Here is an 18,436-nt window from a genome sequence, read left to right as displayed (position 1 = left end):
CATGTATATGTGAGGCAGGATGGAGTAATACACATTGTGATAGGTGTCACGGTAGAGCAGAGTAAGATATAAATTGAAACATTGTATAACATTAACATCATTTTATGAATATTGTCTATTCATATCCTTGGTCATTATCAGTTACATATCTCTTTAAAAATTTTCTTTTGTTTACTCTTTCATTCTGCTGAAAAGAGGAACATTGCCCTTATTTACTTATGCCCTATAAAATAATTAATGGGAATAGGGTACATTTATATTCATCAAGATTTTCCTTAAAATTTATAAATGTTTTTAGGCAGTTGTTATAATCATAGGCCTCACTCACATTTGTGTCCTTAGGCTTTAAAAAACAATTTTTTCTCTATTTTTAAATCTGTCGTATTATCAGCCTATAACAGCCTATATAGTCTTTCATATTTTAGCTGAAAATTGTCTTCTGGATAAAAATTCTATATGATTATAGTATAATCAATAAATGTAACACATTATGTGCCTATGTTGGCATATGTCTCAATGCAAAGTCTTTCTAAGACTATCATGACTATTCATTATGATAATCAATAAAATGTGATTTATCTGTCAGTAGGTAAGCTTATGTCAAGTTTCATGACTTTTTCCTTAAATATTATGTCCCTCTCTTTGCAGGTTTAGTCAATTAGAGGGTCATATCTCTGATGGGGTAGGGAATTATTCTTTATCAACTAAATGTAGCTGGTTATTAGATATAAACAAACCAAACCAAACTATTTGGTTTCATTTTATTGAGTTTGCTACTGAATGTGGTTGGGATCATCTCTATATACATGATGGTGATTCTGTTTTCTCTCCAGTACTTGCAGCATTCAGGTAAATAGATAGTGTTTCTTTCTTCTCATCCTTGTTTGATCTGTACAAATCTTTAAGTCAGGGAGATTAGGACAAAAGAAACTACTTATACTGTTGTTCTTTCAATGGGTTGCCAATTACAGACAAACCTGAAGCTTGAATTCTATTTTGAAAATTGATTTGAGAAACTGATATTATTACAAATTATGGACTATTCCACTATAAAAGGTTTTGTAAAAGGATTTTGCTCCTAAGAATCTGATATTATGGGATGATAACAAAATAAAAACCATCTAATATAACCTTGGGAAGTTAATATTGTTGTTACATAGTTTTAAAGCTGGTCAAGCTGGTTTCTGCTAGCATAATTTAGTTGAAAATATCAATCGGTGAAACAGAGACTCTCAATCTTAATAAAACTTGTTTTAAAACCTACTGAAGAAATAAAAGATTTTAAACGGATTATTAATCCCTTTAAATAGGTATCTGTAATTTTGTAAAATGATCAAATTCTATCATTTTATATTTTCATAGTGGTTTAATGGTTAAAGCTAGTGATAATCAGACAGATAAAGGATTTAGTGTTAAAGTGTTCAATCGTTATGTTTATGTTCATTTCTCCAGTGATGCTGCATATACTATGGCAGGATTTAACATCTCTTTTAGGTAAGTACCGAGAAAAATCCTTTCACATAATATAAAAACACAGTACTGTATAATATTAAACATTAATAGGCTACTACAAAATATCATTTACATGATAACTTGAAATACTGTTTTCAGTAGAGTCTAACGAAGACAGGAACTTGTTGTCTAATACATTGTGACATTATAAAACATTTTATATGTATGTATATACTTGCTTGGTTGTTTCCTTCAAAGCAATTGTCCCTATATTAGGCCTATTCCAGCTTGATATATTATTTGTGATCAGGTCAGTTAAAAGATATCTTACACTTATTATCTCAGACAGTCCTATGCATATTATCTGAATTGTAGAAAAGTTAAAAGTTAAAAATTGAACTTCAAGAAGAAAACTGAAATGAAATAAGTTTTATAGTTCATATGAATTTAGGTGTGACCTCTTTTCTTGAATTGTAAAGTAAGCTTTCAAATTGATCTATTCAGATTTTGTAAGATTTGCTTTACACTAAATGAGTATGAATATAATTGAAATATATTAAATATAATAAATATGTAGAGTTTGATAGTAATGTGAAGGGTAATAAATATAAGGTGTAATTGTCACTTGAACAATAAATCTATGACATATTTATTGTTTAATAGTGTTTACAGAGATAAAATTTGATATTTAACTTGCCTGAAATTTTAGAAATGGGTTGAAATGATTAATATGAGGAAATCAAATTATTTTGTCCTTCCTCCTTCCCTGCAATAATATATAGTATTATAATTCTGGCTCTGTAGTCTAGATATATTTTTTGATTTATCTATATTGATTATTTTATTGCCCTTTAAGGGATAATGTTGTCACCTTCAATTTGGGTTTATTGTGAAAGTGATTAAGATACTGAAATCAAGTTCTATCATCTAGTATAGTTTAAATACCAAATATTTAAATGAATTTATCCCTGCAATTGCATGTTCAGTGATACTGTCATTCAAAATGTTACCAGAGGTGTTTTTTCTTGACAGGAATTATTCCGCTGAAATAATCATTAATAGTACAGCTTTGTTACCATTGAAATTTTAGCTTTCCAATCCATGTGTATTAATAATTATCTCTGTTTGAAAGTTATTATAATGTGTCATCTTTCTAAGAGCCTCCACTGTGAATAAAAAATCACAAATTATCTTACGCCACCATTATTCCTATTCCTTTTAAGGCAATATGTCCAAAAGTTATCTTTAATATTACGGTATTATTCCTTATTGATTATCATACATAAACTTAAGTAATTCATTCTCATCTTTTCCTGTAAAGATAAAGACTTATGAAAAGTTAAGTTAATTTTCATGTACAAGTATTCTCTATCTAACTTTTGAAAGCATCCACAACTTAGCTCGATCATATCTTTGTAAACTGATATCCATATATGTTCCACCTCACCTTTTAAGATCGTCTTAACTGCTTTCTTGTCTCACTAATAACTGCCAACCTTCAATCATATGGAATAATAAGTTTTCCTTACAAGCCCTCATATCTATGAAACAGTTTGTCCTAGTCATCTGTATTATACACACTTTATATTGTTTGTGTTGTTATATATCAATTTCATTGATGTATTATTTATAATTTTAGTGTCAATGATTGTAATGGTGGTTGTTCTAAACAAGGTACATGTAATAACGGAAAGTGTTCATGTAATGATGGCTTTACAGGAACTACTTGCGAGATACCTATTTGTCTGAATAACTGTTCCAATAATGGTGATTGTATTTCTGGAAAATGTTCATGTTATGCTGGCTTTAAGGGTAGGTTTAACAGCATTAAAGGTTTTTTTTATTACAATCTAGAATGAATTTGTAGATCAAGATATTTGTTTCGTTTCATTTTCTGCACTTCACATCCAAGTAGTTAATATCTTGAAATTTGTAAATTTCCTAGAAAAACAATTGAATTATATTGTATAGGAGAGGATTGCAGTTTACATGAATATCAGTCTGAATGGTCTATGGTAGAGTCAACAAATGCACCAGTAGCAAGAGCATCCCATGCCTCAATAACTGAAGGTGATTCTGTGTGGATCGTTGGTGGTCATACATTGTCTGGAAATGCAGAGAAAAATCTTGCAAGGTGATTTAGATTTATATTAAATAATTTGATAAAGGATTAAAACATAATTATAATGGTTAAACATGTAAAAGTAGATAGATTTCCAGATCTCTATTTGATGACGGAATATATTTAAATTTCATAGTATTGAAGTAAATTGTCATCTTCTCATGCTCCCTCTACAGGCTGTTTTTTAATATGAATGTTCATTATGAGGCAAGGATGGTGATTTTAACTGATTGAGACTCTGCCATCTACAGACAACAAGTTTCTGTTATCATTTTTTATACGCCCACATCTCTCTATGTGGATGTATATTGTCAGCACCGTCCGTCCGTCAACATTTACTTGTAAATGCTCTAAAAACAAAAAGTTTTTGTTGGAATCAAATGAAATTCGGTATGTGTATACATAATCATAAAACGAAGTTCGAATTTGAGCGGTTTTCAACCGTTAGAAGCAGAGTTATTGCCCTTGCTTCAAAATCTTAAATATGCTATTACTCTCTTAGTTTTCAACCGATTTTGATGAAACTTAAAATGGATGTTATTGGACCTAAATCGAAAGGTTTGAGAAAGTTTAGTTTACTTTTGATTAAATTTAAGGCTTTTTCAAGATTTAGGCCTCTTACGTCAGTTTGAGGAGTTATCGCCCTTTAACCTCCATAGAGTAAGTGCTTCTATCAACATCAATTGCTCGTAAACACTCCGTCCATCAATCGGTCCGTCAATCCGTCCGTCTGTCAACATTTGCTTGTAAATGCTCTAAAAACTAGATTTTTTCATGGAATCAAATGAAATTCGGTATGTGTATACATATTCATAAAACAAAGATCAAGTTTGAATTTGAGCTATTTTCGACCGTTAGAAGCAGAGTTATTGCCCTTGCCTCAAAATCTTGAATATGCTATTACTCTCTTAGTTTTCAACCGATTTTGATGAAACTTAAAATGGATGTTATTGGACCTAAATCGAAAGGTTTGAGAAAGTTGAGTTTACTTCTGATTAGATATAAGGCTTTTTCAAAATTTAGGCCTCTTACGTCAGTTTTGAGGAGTTATCGCCCTTAACCTCTATACTGTAAGTGCTTCTATCAACATCAATTGCTTGTAAACACTCTAAAAACTAGATTGTTTGAAGGAATCAAATGAAATTCGGTATGTGCATACATATTCATGAAATGAAGGTCCGTCGGTCTGTCTGTCCGTCAACATTTGCTTATAAACGCTCTTAAAACTAGATTTTTTGATGGAATCAAATGAAATTCTGTATGTGTAGACATATTCATAGAATGAAGATCAAGTTCGAATTTGGGCTATTTTCGACCGTAAGAAGAAGAGTAATTACCCTTTCCCCAAAATCTTTAATATTTACCATCTGCATGCCGGTCTGATATAGGTAATTAAAGTTAACTGCTATTAAAATGTTTTGTTATCTACATGTCAAGGTATGATTATAAGAAGAAGAAATGGACAAATGTACCAGAAAAAGGTACAATACCCTCTTCAAGATATGGTCATGTTAGTGATATATATAAAGATGTGATATATATGTATGGTGGTGTGTCTGAAGGATTGGTATTCAATGATTTGTGGAAATATGATATTGTGCTATCTAACTGGACTCAGCTCACATCCTCCAGATACAATATATCTGGTCATACAGCTCATATATTTGATGGTACCATGTTTGTATTCTTCGGCTACAGTCCTAAATACAGTTATCTCAATATTGTTCAAGAATATGATATAGGTAAGTTGAACTGTGAGTGTATAACTTCAAATAGACAAACCCTTATTACTGACACTTTTCCATCAACCAATTATAAACTATACAGGGTTTGTGATAGTAATTAATCCTAAAAAAAGTGAAAGGCAAATATTATTAAATCAACTTTTATTGAAGTTGAACACATACTTTTCTGTAACCAAATGGAAGACTAACTTGAAGTTGAAGCTTATGCTAGTCTTTTGCTTGTGAATTATAAATAGAATAAGTTTTATTCACCACGGTCCGTCCGTCCGTCCACAATTGCTCGTAAACACTCTAGAAGGTTCAATTCTTGATGGATTTGATGAAACTTGGTGTAAGTGTCAGTTACCACCCAAGGATGAACCCTATTGAAAATCAAAAAAATCTCTTAGTAAGAGTTATTGCCCTTATTCTTGAAAACACATTCAATTTAAGGTTGTAAACACTCTAGAAGGTTCAATTATTGACAGATTTGACGAATCTTGAGGTAAATGTTAGTTATCAACCAAGGATGAACCCTATCAAAAATCAGAAGAATTGAGAAATATTTAGTTTGAGTTATTGCCCTTGTTCTTAAAAACAAGTTTTAGTCTGTAAACACTCTAGAAGGCCCAATTCTTGACAGATTTCGACGAAACTTGGTAATATACAATATCGCCCCAAAAAGTTGAAAAGAATTGTAAGACATAAGGTTGAATATTTCATACTGATAATTGTTACTGTACTGTCAAATATTTTTGTTTAAAATCAAAGCTGCCAGTGGGTGCATATTACCTTTTTAAGAAATATGAATGGATGTGGCCTGTGTTTAGGATGAATGATATAATATTGATAATTATGTTATGTTTTTAAGCCACTGATATATGGAGAGTTAGTGAAACTAATGGTGGTATTATACAAGGTGGTTATGGACATACTAGTGTAATAGAGACACAAAAAGCTCGGATATTTATATATGGTGGTTATCATTCTAACCCACAATCTGGTTATAATTTAACAGATAAACTATACATGTTCAACATATTGACTAAAACATGGTATGTCTATATATAACAAGTTATTCATTGATCCTGCTCTATGTAATGAAAAGTACAAGTGTTCTGCATATTATAGATCTTATGAAGACACTATGTCATTTGAAAGATATTTGTTGTTGGAAATGGAAGATTAATAGGCTAATACTGCTGTATTGTCCTTCATTGCAGGTGTTATTCATTTCATTTCATCTTCCAGAGACATGGTAACTAATTTATAAAAGTTGTTCTTGCTCCGTTTTATTAAGAATTCATCTCAAGGACTATTTTTTTCCGAAAAATAACCCATTAATTTGGCAGTTCTATTACAATTGTGGATATATGGTATAGAAATAGACATTAATTATTGAAGGATTAATGAAGTCAATGATATATTCTAGGACAATATTACGAAAGAGTGGATCACCAATGTATTTTCATTCAGCTATAATAACTAATGGTTTAATGTTAGTGTTTGGTGGTAATACACATAATGATACCTCTGTCAGCCATGGTGCGAAATGTTATTCTACAGATTTTATGGTATATAATATTGGTAGGTACTTACTGTCGTCTTACTCTTGTTTGAATTTTGCTGTTATCTTAAATTTTGGGACTGATTATTAATTATACAAAATCTGTTGTCAAATATATCAAGTCTTTCATTATCACCAAGTTGTCTTTGATGATGTTTGTATTTATAAATATGAATTTTTAAAAAAATAATTTTTGTCAAGGTCAAGGCTATTTTCTTTCTTGCAATATTTTGAATATATTTAGATTGTAATTCTTGGCATGTGTTATCACCACCAAACCTATATAAAAGTATAGCAAGATATGGTCATACCATGTCTAGTAATAATGGGTAAGTATATTCAATGGTTTTTATTTAAGGCTTTCAAGAGTTTGTGAATAAGGTTTGAATTATATTTGTTTTGCACATAGATTGTAGGTAACTGTTATGTATATTTGATGTTTTCAAGTCTTATTTAAATAGATATAAGTAAATAAATAGAATACACTTCAAGTGTTAAACTACTGTGTGTATATTTTTTGATATCTTTAAGAATGTTCATAGTTTTTATTTGATATTTTCAGGAATGTGTATATATTTGGAGGCTTTAATGGAATGATGTTGAATGATATTCTCAAATATTCTGTTGGTAAGTTTGTAGATAATCTGTAAAGTACGGAGCCCCTTAGGCACAATTTTCCTTACCTTTATAAAATATTTCATTTTAGTTTCGTTCTATTAGGAAATAACTAATTTGTTTCAACGAAATAACGTCATATATTTAGTTAAAACGAAATACATTTTTTATTTCATTTTAACGAAATAATTATTTCGTTTAATCGAATAACTTATTTCGTTCAAACAAAATACATTTTTTGTTTAGTTTAAATGAAATACATTTTTTGTTTAGTTTAAATGAAATACATTTAAATAAGTTTGAAATGAGTTATTCGATTATACAAAATAATAATTTCGTAAAAAATGTATTTCATTTGAACGAAATAAGTATTTCTTTGAAACAAACTAGTTATTTCGTAATAGCTATAGATATACTAACTATGCTATATAACAAGAAGTATATTTTGTTATTTGTAGGTAAGTGTGGAATAGTTAAAGATGAAGAGACTTGTAACAGTATAGAACCATTAACTATGTGTATATGGTACCAAGATAAGTGTTATAGTAGAGAAAATCTTCCTGATACATATACACCAATATGTAACCCTGCTCAAGGTAATTTGAAATTTTGAAATTAAGTGGGGAAAAAACTCTTACAACATTTCCATCTTTCTCTGTGATCAAATTCAGGGATTTATATTTGTAAATCTATGTGTTTATATTGAAAAATCTAAAAAGATTAAAACAGAACAGTGGTGTTTTTTTTTATGCTGACCTGAAGGTTCTTATTGATCTAGTCCAGGGCACTTTCAATGCATTGAATTAACAGTAATTCAAGAGAATCCAACTGGTTCAATGACATTTTCAACAATATTCTTAATAATTGAGTGTGTTGATGAATTTTGAAATTAATAGAAAGGAATATGATGCTTTATTACAGGAAGAGAAGTAGAATGTAACAAAATCAAATTATGTTCAGAATGTCAGTCTAGTGTATATGAATGTAACTGGTGTAGTAATCCTGGTAGTTGTGAACATTCAAATTGCACCATAGAAACTGAGGTAGTTAAGTTTTCATGAGTAATCAAACAAGGTACAGGATTGTAGATGTTAATATGTTTGTCCATATCCAAATATCTCACAATAGCTGAGAATTCTTGTTTGCTGATCAAAATTTGTTAAGAAGTTGGTTTACAATACATAAAGAGCAACTATAAACATACAGAACAAAAAGTTCAGGAATCTGGATAGTTTATATATTTTTTCAGATCTTCTAACCTATCAAATCTAACATTTCATCTTTTAGTTTTCTCCAGCTAACTGTTCTGTAGTACAAGATAAAGTTTGTGATCAGGAACAGAACTGTTATTCATGTATCAGTAATCCACTCTGTCAGTGGCAGAAATCATGTAAAATAAAATTAACACTTATTGAAACAGGTTTGTGTGATATTTCTTTGTCAAATTTCAATTAATGTTAAATCAGAAATTAGGTAAATTACTTTTTGAAAATTTTATAAACATTGACAATAGATTTTAAAAGTGCCCTTTTGGCATTTATAAGATATATTGATGATTAATTTTCCAATAAAATACTATGTATAAGTGTGAAAAAGTCAACTATTGTATAAATGTTATCATTATAGAAAAACAAGAAGAATCTGTAACACCTAAACCAACAGCTCAATGTGAAAAACCTTGTACAAATCATAAAACATGTGAAGCTTGTACTGAGCAAACATGTATGTGGTGTAGTAACATGAAACAATGTGTAGATACTGACTCCTATGTTGTATCATTTCCTTATGGTCAATGTATGGACTGGACAACTAAAGATGCTAAATGTCCAGGTAGTTTTAATTGTTTTTAATATAGAAAAGGTAAAGTTTGAAAAGGAAATGAAACCTGTAGATAGAGCAAGCTCAGTTTCAAAGTGGACGATGTGTATGTGAGATCATATGTCTGCACAATGACAGTTAAACTAATATAATAATAAAAATAATAATAATCATAATAATAATCATAATAATAATCATAATAATCTATTTATATCGTGATGGTAATTCCAACAGTAAAGTTGCTCTTTAGCGCACATCAATTGACCACTTGACCTTATGATCAATTTGTTGCTTATCTTTAATTAAAAGCATGCAATTTGAATAAACTATGGTCAGTGCTGAATATCATTTGGTTTTGAGATATCTCAATCTGAAATATTATTTAAGGTGTTTCTCAAATAAGCTGTAAGGTGATATCATCATAACCTCCTGTTTTTTTTAAAGATATATTTCTCAATTTGTAGCTACGAGATGTTCAGGATTAAAATCATGTAGTGACTGTCAGGCTAATTCTGTCTGTGGTTGGTGTAATGATCCTAATAATACAGGATTAGGTGTCTGTATGGAAGGTGGTGCTCATGGACCAGTTGATAACACCAGTTTAACTAATCATTCCTATTGTCCAGCTGAGAGATGGTATTTCACTCAGTGTCCTTGTAAGTCTTTTCAACTATTTTTTTTACTGAAGTCTTTTATATAAAATTCATATTATTGCTAAGTATCAATTCCCTCATGATGGTTTTGATAACATTGACAGCCTACTGTTTTACAGGGCAAAATTGTCATTGTTATTAAAATTTATATTATCCAATCAAGAGTGAGTGAACTAGACGATTCTATGCTATCTGTAACTGACTTTAAAAAGCAAACAAGAAGTTGATCTGGAATGAGAATTCAGTGTTAGAATCTATAAGGTGTAGAGCAATTGTGATTTTAGAGCAGGCAATATTGATTCTCACAAAACATCTTCATGAAATGCATCAAAATTAAAAGAGCTTATAATGAAAGGAATTTTAGACATTATTTTTGTAAAAGAAAATACTAAAAGATTCAAGACTTGATATTGAATAATTTAAGTGTGTCAGTGTAATGGACATAGTACATGTATAGAAAATACTGATGTTTGTGAAAACTGTCAAGATCTTACTGAAGGTTTGTAGTTTAGATTTCTTCATAATCTATTTTTTATGTTGGCATGTTCATTAATCACTTTGATTCTGTTGAGCCACAGTGACTAGTAGTAAATAGTAAGACTGGTATGAAATTTATGAAGACTTGATTTCAAAAGACAATCACTGAATGGTTGTTGATTTGCTAAAATTATGAAATGCTTGTTACATTTCTGATGTTATTATAATGATAAATGGAAGCTCAATTAAATGTTAATGTACTATTTCTTCAATATTTATTTCAGGAAAACAATGTGAACAGTGTAAATCAGGTTATTTTGGTAATCCTAGAAATGGTGGTAATTGTTCTGTATGTGAATGTAATGGCCAGGCTGATACCTGTAATAGAGAAAGTGGTGTATGTCACTGTAGAACTAGAGGTGTTACAGGAGACAAGTGTGAATTGTAAGTAAAAGTTACTATCTTAAAAGATAAAATCATATGACCAGAAGGAGCTAGTTTTATACTTTCAACACTGGTTACTAAATTCACCATTAGGAAAGCTAATTTAGAAATAGATGTTGACTGTCCAACTCTGTTCAATTAGAACTAGAATATCTGAAAAGGTATGCAAACACAGGATAGAAGTCAAAAATTAAAAAAAAAAATCAATTCATATCTTGTCAATTGTTACATTTTATGTTCTTGCAACGTATCTCCAATATAAGATTCATCAACAGTTTAAGGCTTGGTGATGAACCTGAAAGACTGGACCATACTGTTTGTTTGACACTTGACAATTATGTTTTTCTATCACCAGGTGTGACAAGAATCATAGTTATGTTGGAAATCCTAAAGATGGTGGTACTTGTTACTGTAAGTATCTTAAAGTCTTTGAATGGCATTTAGCAATTGTGAGTACGATATATAGACACAGCTTTATGGAACAACAATCACTGGTTAAAGTTTTATGCCACGTTTCGATGTGTTTCCCCCGTTGTCCTCAGGCACTTAATGAGAAGAAGTGATGGGCAAACTATATATACATTAATGCTTATTATTAAGAACACACAAGAGATAAATGGTTTATTGATACATTACATTAAATTTTAACAGGTACAATAAGAGGTATATAATTCTTAAAATAACATACAGGCTGATTAAGTAAAATAATTGAAATAAAGTAAATGAATTAAAAAAAGATTAATTGAAGATTAAATAAACAACTATTGCTAGTATTGGAGTCTTTTATTAATAGAAACTACATTGTTCATATAACTAACTATGCTTAAAGTTGGAAATTGTTTATTAAATACATTTATGAATATGAATAAGTTTATTATATGCATGCGATAAATGAACACCTTCATCTCTGTTAAGGTCAAGCTGATATCTTCTGATGTGGATAGCTTCATGAAGTCTCCTGGTTTTATCTATGTGCTTATTGATTGTCAGTATGTTGGTATTGTCAAAGTTGACTTTATGTCCTGTTTTCCTTCCCATAGCAAGATGTTCAGCCAAAGCAGATGTTCCTTCATTGCCGGGCTTGTCTTGATGGTCTTTGAGTCGAACATCAAGGGGTCTCTTTGTTTCCCCTATATAAGAACTTCCACAGGAGCACTCAACTTGGTAGACACATCCCTTTTTTTTTGGTTGTTGGAGGGATTCAATTTGCCACTGGCTCTGAGCAAATCTTTAAGCGTTGAGTTGCCAGAGAACACTGTTTCAATGTTTCCAACTGACTTTTTCAGGATCTTCTTGATTTGGTATGATGCCTTTTTGATGAATGGGATAGCTAAGCGGGTTGATGGTCTGTTGGGATTAGGCTGTTGGTTGGTTGGTTTTGTCATTAATACGGATCGAAAAGCTTGATGTACAAAGGCTGGAGGGTAGTTGTTGTGCAAGCAAAATACTTTCTTGATGTGTTGTAATTCTTGTTGAAAGTATTCTGGGTCACAAATCCTTTTAGCTCTTCTGACCAGCGCTGTGATGGCTGCCCTTTTGACATGTTGAGGGGTGTTGGAATGGTAGTTCACATACTGATCTGTATGTGTAGGTTTCCTATACACGCATATCTTCAACTGACCGCCTAACCGCTTAATTCTCACATCCAGAAAGGGTATAGAGTCATCTTCTTCTGCTTCTATGGTGAAATTCATCCTCTTATGCTGAGCATTAAGAAGTAGAGCTGATGGGTCATCTTCAGCTCTAAGCATGACAAAGGTGTCATCAACTTTCCGGAACCAGCAGATTGGTGAGATCGGAGAGGTTTCCATGGTCTTTTCCTCAAAGGCTGTCATATAGATTTCAGTAATCAATGGTGACAAGGGGCTTCCCATAGGTAGACCGTGGATTTGTTCATAGATCTCATCTCCCCATGTGAAGTAGGTAGAGGACATGCACATCTGAATGAGATTGACGATGCTGTCAAATGAATTCCTAACCAAAACTGTTATCAACCTAAGCCAGAAAAATCTTACAGACAAGCAAATAAACCTCCTCTCCCGAGGCCTAAAGTTTTCACCCGTTACCAAACTCAAAAACCATGATGACTTCATCGTCAACATAGAACGTGGCTTACACCAATTAGCCCCAGGCGGTCATATCAACTACCTGAGACATCAAGTGACAGAGATCCTCGCTAAAAACAAGATACAACCCAACAACTTAACCAAAGTTCAGAGGGATGCACTCACTGACCTCAGACAAGATAATAAGATCGCCATTTTACCAGCAGACAAAGGGAAAGCCATAGTTATCATGGATAAGAAAGAGTACCAAGAAACTGTCACAGAACTACTTAGTGATGCGAAAACTTACAGAAGACTCTGCAAAAACCCAATGAGCATATACAAAGACAGGTTGGACAAGAAGTTAAACGAACTTGAATCCAGTAACCAAATTACCAATCAACTCAAATTTAAACTGAGATCAAGCCGCCACCCACGTTCACAATATGCCAGAGCAACAATTAAAATCCACAAAAACCCCATCAAGGCTCGGCTACTCATATGCTCTCGGGATTCTGTCTTCTATAACATCGCCCAACATCTTAGCAGAATCTTGGCACCTTTGGGGAAAACAGCTAACTCATTCATTAAAGACTCAGAGGAATTTGTCACCAAATTGAAAGAACTGCAGATCACAGGGAAGATGTACTCATATGATGTTGTTGACTTATTCACCAATGTCCCATGTAAAGATGTGTTGAGTATCATAAGAGATAAGATATCTAAATTAGAGACCCCACTAGATACTACACTTACTACAGACAGAATCGTTGATCTCATTCAGATGTGTATGTCCTCTACCTACTTCACATGGGGAGATGAGATCTATGAACAAATCCACGGTCTACCTATGGGAAGCCCCTTGTCACCATTGATTACTGAAATCTATATGACAGCCTTTGAGGAAAAGACCATGGAAACCTCTCCGATCTCACCAATCTGCTGGTTCCGGAAAGTTGATGACACCTTCGTCATGCTTAGAGCTGAAGATGACCCATCAGCTCTACTTCTTAATGCTCAGCATAAGAGGATGAATTTCACCATAGAAGCAGAAGAAGATGACTCTATACCCTTTCTGGATGTGAGAATTAAGCGGTTAGGCGGTCAGTTGAAGACATTCGTGTATAGGAAACCTACACATACAGATCAGTATGTGAACTACCATTCCAACACCCCTCAACATGTCAAAAGGGCAGCCATCACAGCGCTGGTCAGAAGAGCAAAAAGGATTTGTGACCCAGAATACTTTCAACAAGAATTACAACACATCAAGAAAGTATTTTGCTTGCACAACAACTACCATCCAGCCTTTGTACATCAAGCTTTTCGATCCGTATTAATGACAAAACCAACCAACCAACAGCCTAATCCCAACAGACCATCAACCCGCTTAGCTATCCCATTCATCGAAAAGGCATCATACCAAATCAAGAAGATCCTGAAAAAGTCAGTCAGAAACATTGAAACAGTGTTCTCTGGCAACTCAACGCTTAAAGATTTGCTCAGAGCCAGTGGTAAATTGAATCCCTCCAACAACCAAAAAGGATGTGTCTACCAAGTTGAGTGCTCCTGTGGAAGTTCTTATATAGGGGAAACAAAGAGACCCCTTGATGTTCGACTCAAAGACCATCAAGACAAGCCCGGCAATGAAGGAACATCTGCTTTGGCTGAACATCTTGCTATGGGAAGGAAAACAGGACATAAAGTCAACTTTGACAATACCAACATACTGACAATCAATAAGCACATAGATAAAACCAGGAGACTTCATGAAGCTATCCACATCAGAAGATATCAGCCTGACCTTAACAGAGATGAAGGTGTTCATTTATCGCATGCATATGATAAACTTATCAACTTATTCATAAATGTATTTAATAAACAATTTCCAACTTTAAGCATAGTTAGTTATATGAACAATGTAGTTTCTATTAATAAAAGACTCCAATACTAGCAATAGTTGTTTATTTAATCTTCAATTAATCTTTTTTTAATTCATTTACTTTATTTCAATTATTTTACTTAATCAGCCTGTATGTTATTTTAAGAATTATATACCTCTTATTGTACCTGTTAAAATTTAATGTAATGTATCAATAAACCATTTATCTCTTGTGTGTTCTTAATAATAAGCATTAATGTATATATAGTTTGCCCATCACTTCTTCTCATTAAGTGCCTGAGGACAACGGGGGAAACACATCGAAACGTTGCATAAAACTTTAACCAGTGATTGTTGTTCCATGAAGCTGTGTCTATATATTGCAAGTATCTTGTTTGATATAAGGAGAGAAGATCAAAATAGCACTGACTAGAGTTAACAGTAAAAAATGCAAAAGAAGATAATGAAAAGAAATGATAATAACTATGGATTGCTTTTATACTGCAGCTAATGATATGGATTTGGAAACTGACTTCTTTCATGGTATTTCAAGGCTAGACATTTTGACAGATATATTGTATTTCCAATAAATATGATCAAATTTATAATATTTGGAAGCACCGTTTTCACATGGATTTAATTTTTTTTCCAGATCAATTAATGACAGATTTTCAATTCACCTTTAATTTGTCTAAGTATGAAGATAGATTTTTTACTCAGATCAACTTTAAGAATACTCCTACATCAGTATGTATATATAATATTAATATATTGTATAGTCAGCTATGTTTTAATGTTAGAAAATTATATTATATTAAAAAGGATTAATTTTTGGTAACTATAATATGAGAACTAAAAAGATCTAGAGACTACAGTTTTCATCTGATTTGAATGAAATTTGGTGTGATCATTTATATTGATGAGATCTTGGACAAGTTCAATATTCACTATTTTTCGATGAACGTTTTTTGAGTTATTGCCCTTGATTTATGAGAAACACGTAAAAATTTGTTTGTGAACACAACAGAAAGTACAGTTTTTATCCTATTTCAATGAAATTTTATATGATCATTTATAATGATGAGATCCTAGTCAAGATTGAATCTGACAATTTTTCTGAGTCATTTCCATTGACTTAGTAAAAACTCATCCAAATTTGTTGGTGATAGAGGTGACAGTTTAAATCAACAACATTTTGCACAAATTAAATTTCTGGTATGATTTAACACAGATAGGTGACCGCCCTTGATATACTGAAAATGTATCAGGATAGTGGGCGTATCTTGCTAGGCAACCACTTGTACTCTTTACAAAAGAAATAAGTAAATAACAAAGGGTATGCATTATATTTACATTTATATGATATGTAAAATATCAAGTTCAATTTTATGTTTTTTACAGTCTGACAGGGATGTTGATTTTACTTTAAATTGTTCAGGATATGCTTTAATCAATATCACAACGAAATCAGGTAACATTACGATATATTTTATAAAGTACCGTTACTTAACTCTTGTTATGTTTATGAAAGGAAAGCATCATTGCTTACATATTCCTATTCCTAGTAAATGTCTTTATAATGATATGTATTATGATGTATTTAAGTATCTATAATATGTTATTATAGAATCACGACCAGAAGAAGAATATTTTACCGTTGCTCATGAATGTGATTTATTCCGAACAAAGTTTGAACATAAAGATTATGATTTTGCTGGTGATGCAAATACAACATTTTTAGTTTATGTGTATGCTTATAAAACACCTTTTTGGTTGGTGGTAAGTATATTTTTAGCATATTCACCTGGATGAACATTTCCAAAATCTGTTGAAAACTTACCACAAAAACAATTAGCCCTCAAAGCCTGTGAAACACTATTTGTAAAAAAAGCATTACATGGATAGTTATTCCTTCATATTAGAAGCACAAGTTATAGATGAATAAGACAATGGAGAAAAAAAAAATTCATGTTGAGTCATTAACTTTATGATCCAATTTTCAAAAAACCTTATAGACCCACCATTGAGACCTGTGAGTTCTGCTTCATGTTTGGTTGATTTAAAATAATATGTTATTTACCATGTAAAGCTGTTCAAACTCAAGCCTATTTGAATCTTATTACATTCATTATTTATTTTCTATTTAAGGTGTCATTCTCACAGTTTCCTAAAATAGATTTGGTACATTTCTTTGTTACATTCTTCAGGTAATCTTTAATTCATCATTATGTTACAGGTATTTATTTATATCAGTGAGAATATTATTTGAAATATTATTAAAATGTATTTCAAAATGATTTTTATATGTTTGTAATAAAAATCATACTAAAGACAGTTGATCTGAAAATGAATGGGACTGAAATGAAAAGAATGGCATTTTATGGTGATACATATATGATATATATTTATATTTATGGTTCAAATTTTTTATTTTTCAGCTGTTTCTTATCATTATTATTGATAGCAGCAGCATTGTGGAAAATTAAACATAAATATGATAGTTATAGACGTAGACAGGTAATAATTGTTTCTTTAAATATATCTTGACAGTGTATCTTGTGGCCAGAAAAAAGTTCTTATTTTATCTTAAAGAGTTGTTGAGGATATCACAAGGTTAGCCTATAGTGAGAACACAAATTCAGGGTAGTCTATCTCTCTCAATTTTACTTTGTCCAAAACTGAATTGTTTTTACGAGAGAAAATGATTTTTGTCTTTTTAGCTAATGATAGTAGAAATGCAACAAATGGCAAGTAGGCCATTTTCTAATGTAACATTAGACATAGAAAGAAAGAAATTAATAGAACCATGTTCAGCTGATAAGAAGGAAGTGAAAGATCCTCAAGACACTTTCCCTAGAAAACGCAAGAAGGTTTGTTTAAGATTAACTATGACTTTGGACATCCATTATTGATTTTCAAAGCAGGAATCCATGGTGCACAAGGAAGTCTTTGTTGAAAATAAATATAGAATAATTCTAGCATGTTTCGCATTTCATATGATTTTATTAAGTTTGGTATCTGATATATTATTCAGTCTTAAGACACTGGTAATGACTTTGATGATCTAATTATAATTTCAGATTGGTCCAGGGGCAATTGCTATAGAACCATTACACAGCAATAAAGCTGCAGTGTTATCATTAATAATACAACTACCAATAGGTGATGAAGATTATGTACCGAATGGACAAACTGGCATAGCTATAGGTAGCACTATAGTTACTATAGGTCTGTATATATCTGTTTGTTATTGTTTCAACATCTTATTGAGATTCCAAGTAGACCTTTATACCTATTATACTTTAATTGCTGTTATAAAGTTAAGGTGAGTTTTAAGGCTAAAAATTATTCAACTAAAATCATATGTTATATTTTGCTTTGCTTTTCAGGTCATACAAGAAAACAGAGTGTAGAACATATCAAAGGAGACAAATCGAAATTCCGAAAACATTTCCACCACACCCACCCTGAAACCTGTGCATAGTTTAATGTATGCTATTGTATAATTATATTTCTAAATTAAAATACAAGACAATAATACATATCAATACATAAAATTTGAAATTATTTTATTGATTAACAAGACTGCAGTAATTTAAAAATGATATTCCATCCAGTATTTGATTGAAACTTTCAG

At 31.5% G+C, this 18,436-nt stretch overlaps 1 protein-coding gene across 1 annotated transcript; it reads left to right on the top strand.

Annotated features, from left to right (window-relative positions):
- Nucleotides 1-664: 664 nt before the first annotated feature.
- LOTGIDRAFT_108840 (hypothetical protein) lies at nt 665-18,283 on the top strand (the record flags this gene model as incomplete). The annotated part of the gene is made up of 25 exons (XM_009068368.1): nt 665-849; nt 1,363-1,494; nt 3,092-3,264; nt 3,424-3,586; nt 5,012-5,316; nt 6,170-6,353; nt 6,731-6,885; nt 7,110-7,194; nt 7,428-7,492; nt 7,939-8,076; nt 8,402-8,523; nt 8,768-8,870; nt 9,077-9,322; nt 9,763-9,954; nt 10,376-10,450; nt 10,713-10,872; nt 11,228-11,283; nt 15,452-15,546; nt 16,201-16,270; nt 16,427-16,578; nt 16,948-17,006; nt 17,238-17,316; nt 17,520-17,669; nt 17,880-18,027; nt 18,189-18,283. Coding segments are annotated over 25 exons (3,387 nt in total), but the record flags the coding sequence as incomplete, so codon positions are not given.
- Between the last annotated feature and the right edge of the window lie 153 nt (nt 18,284-18,436).

The sequence above is a fragment of the Lottia gigantea genome, assembly GCF_000327385.1.
Source record: "Lottia gigantea unplaced genomic scaffold LOTGIsca_9, whole genome shotgun sequence".
NCBI classification, from domain to species: Eukaryota; Metazoa; Mollusca; class Gastropoda; family Lottiidae; genus Lottia; species Lottia gigantea.
The sequence above is the reverse complement of the archived record's forward strand: the minus strand, read 5'-3'. Positions and strand labels throughout refer to the sequence as shown.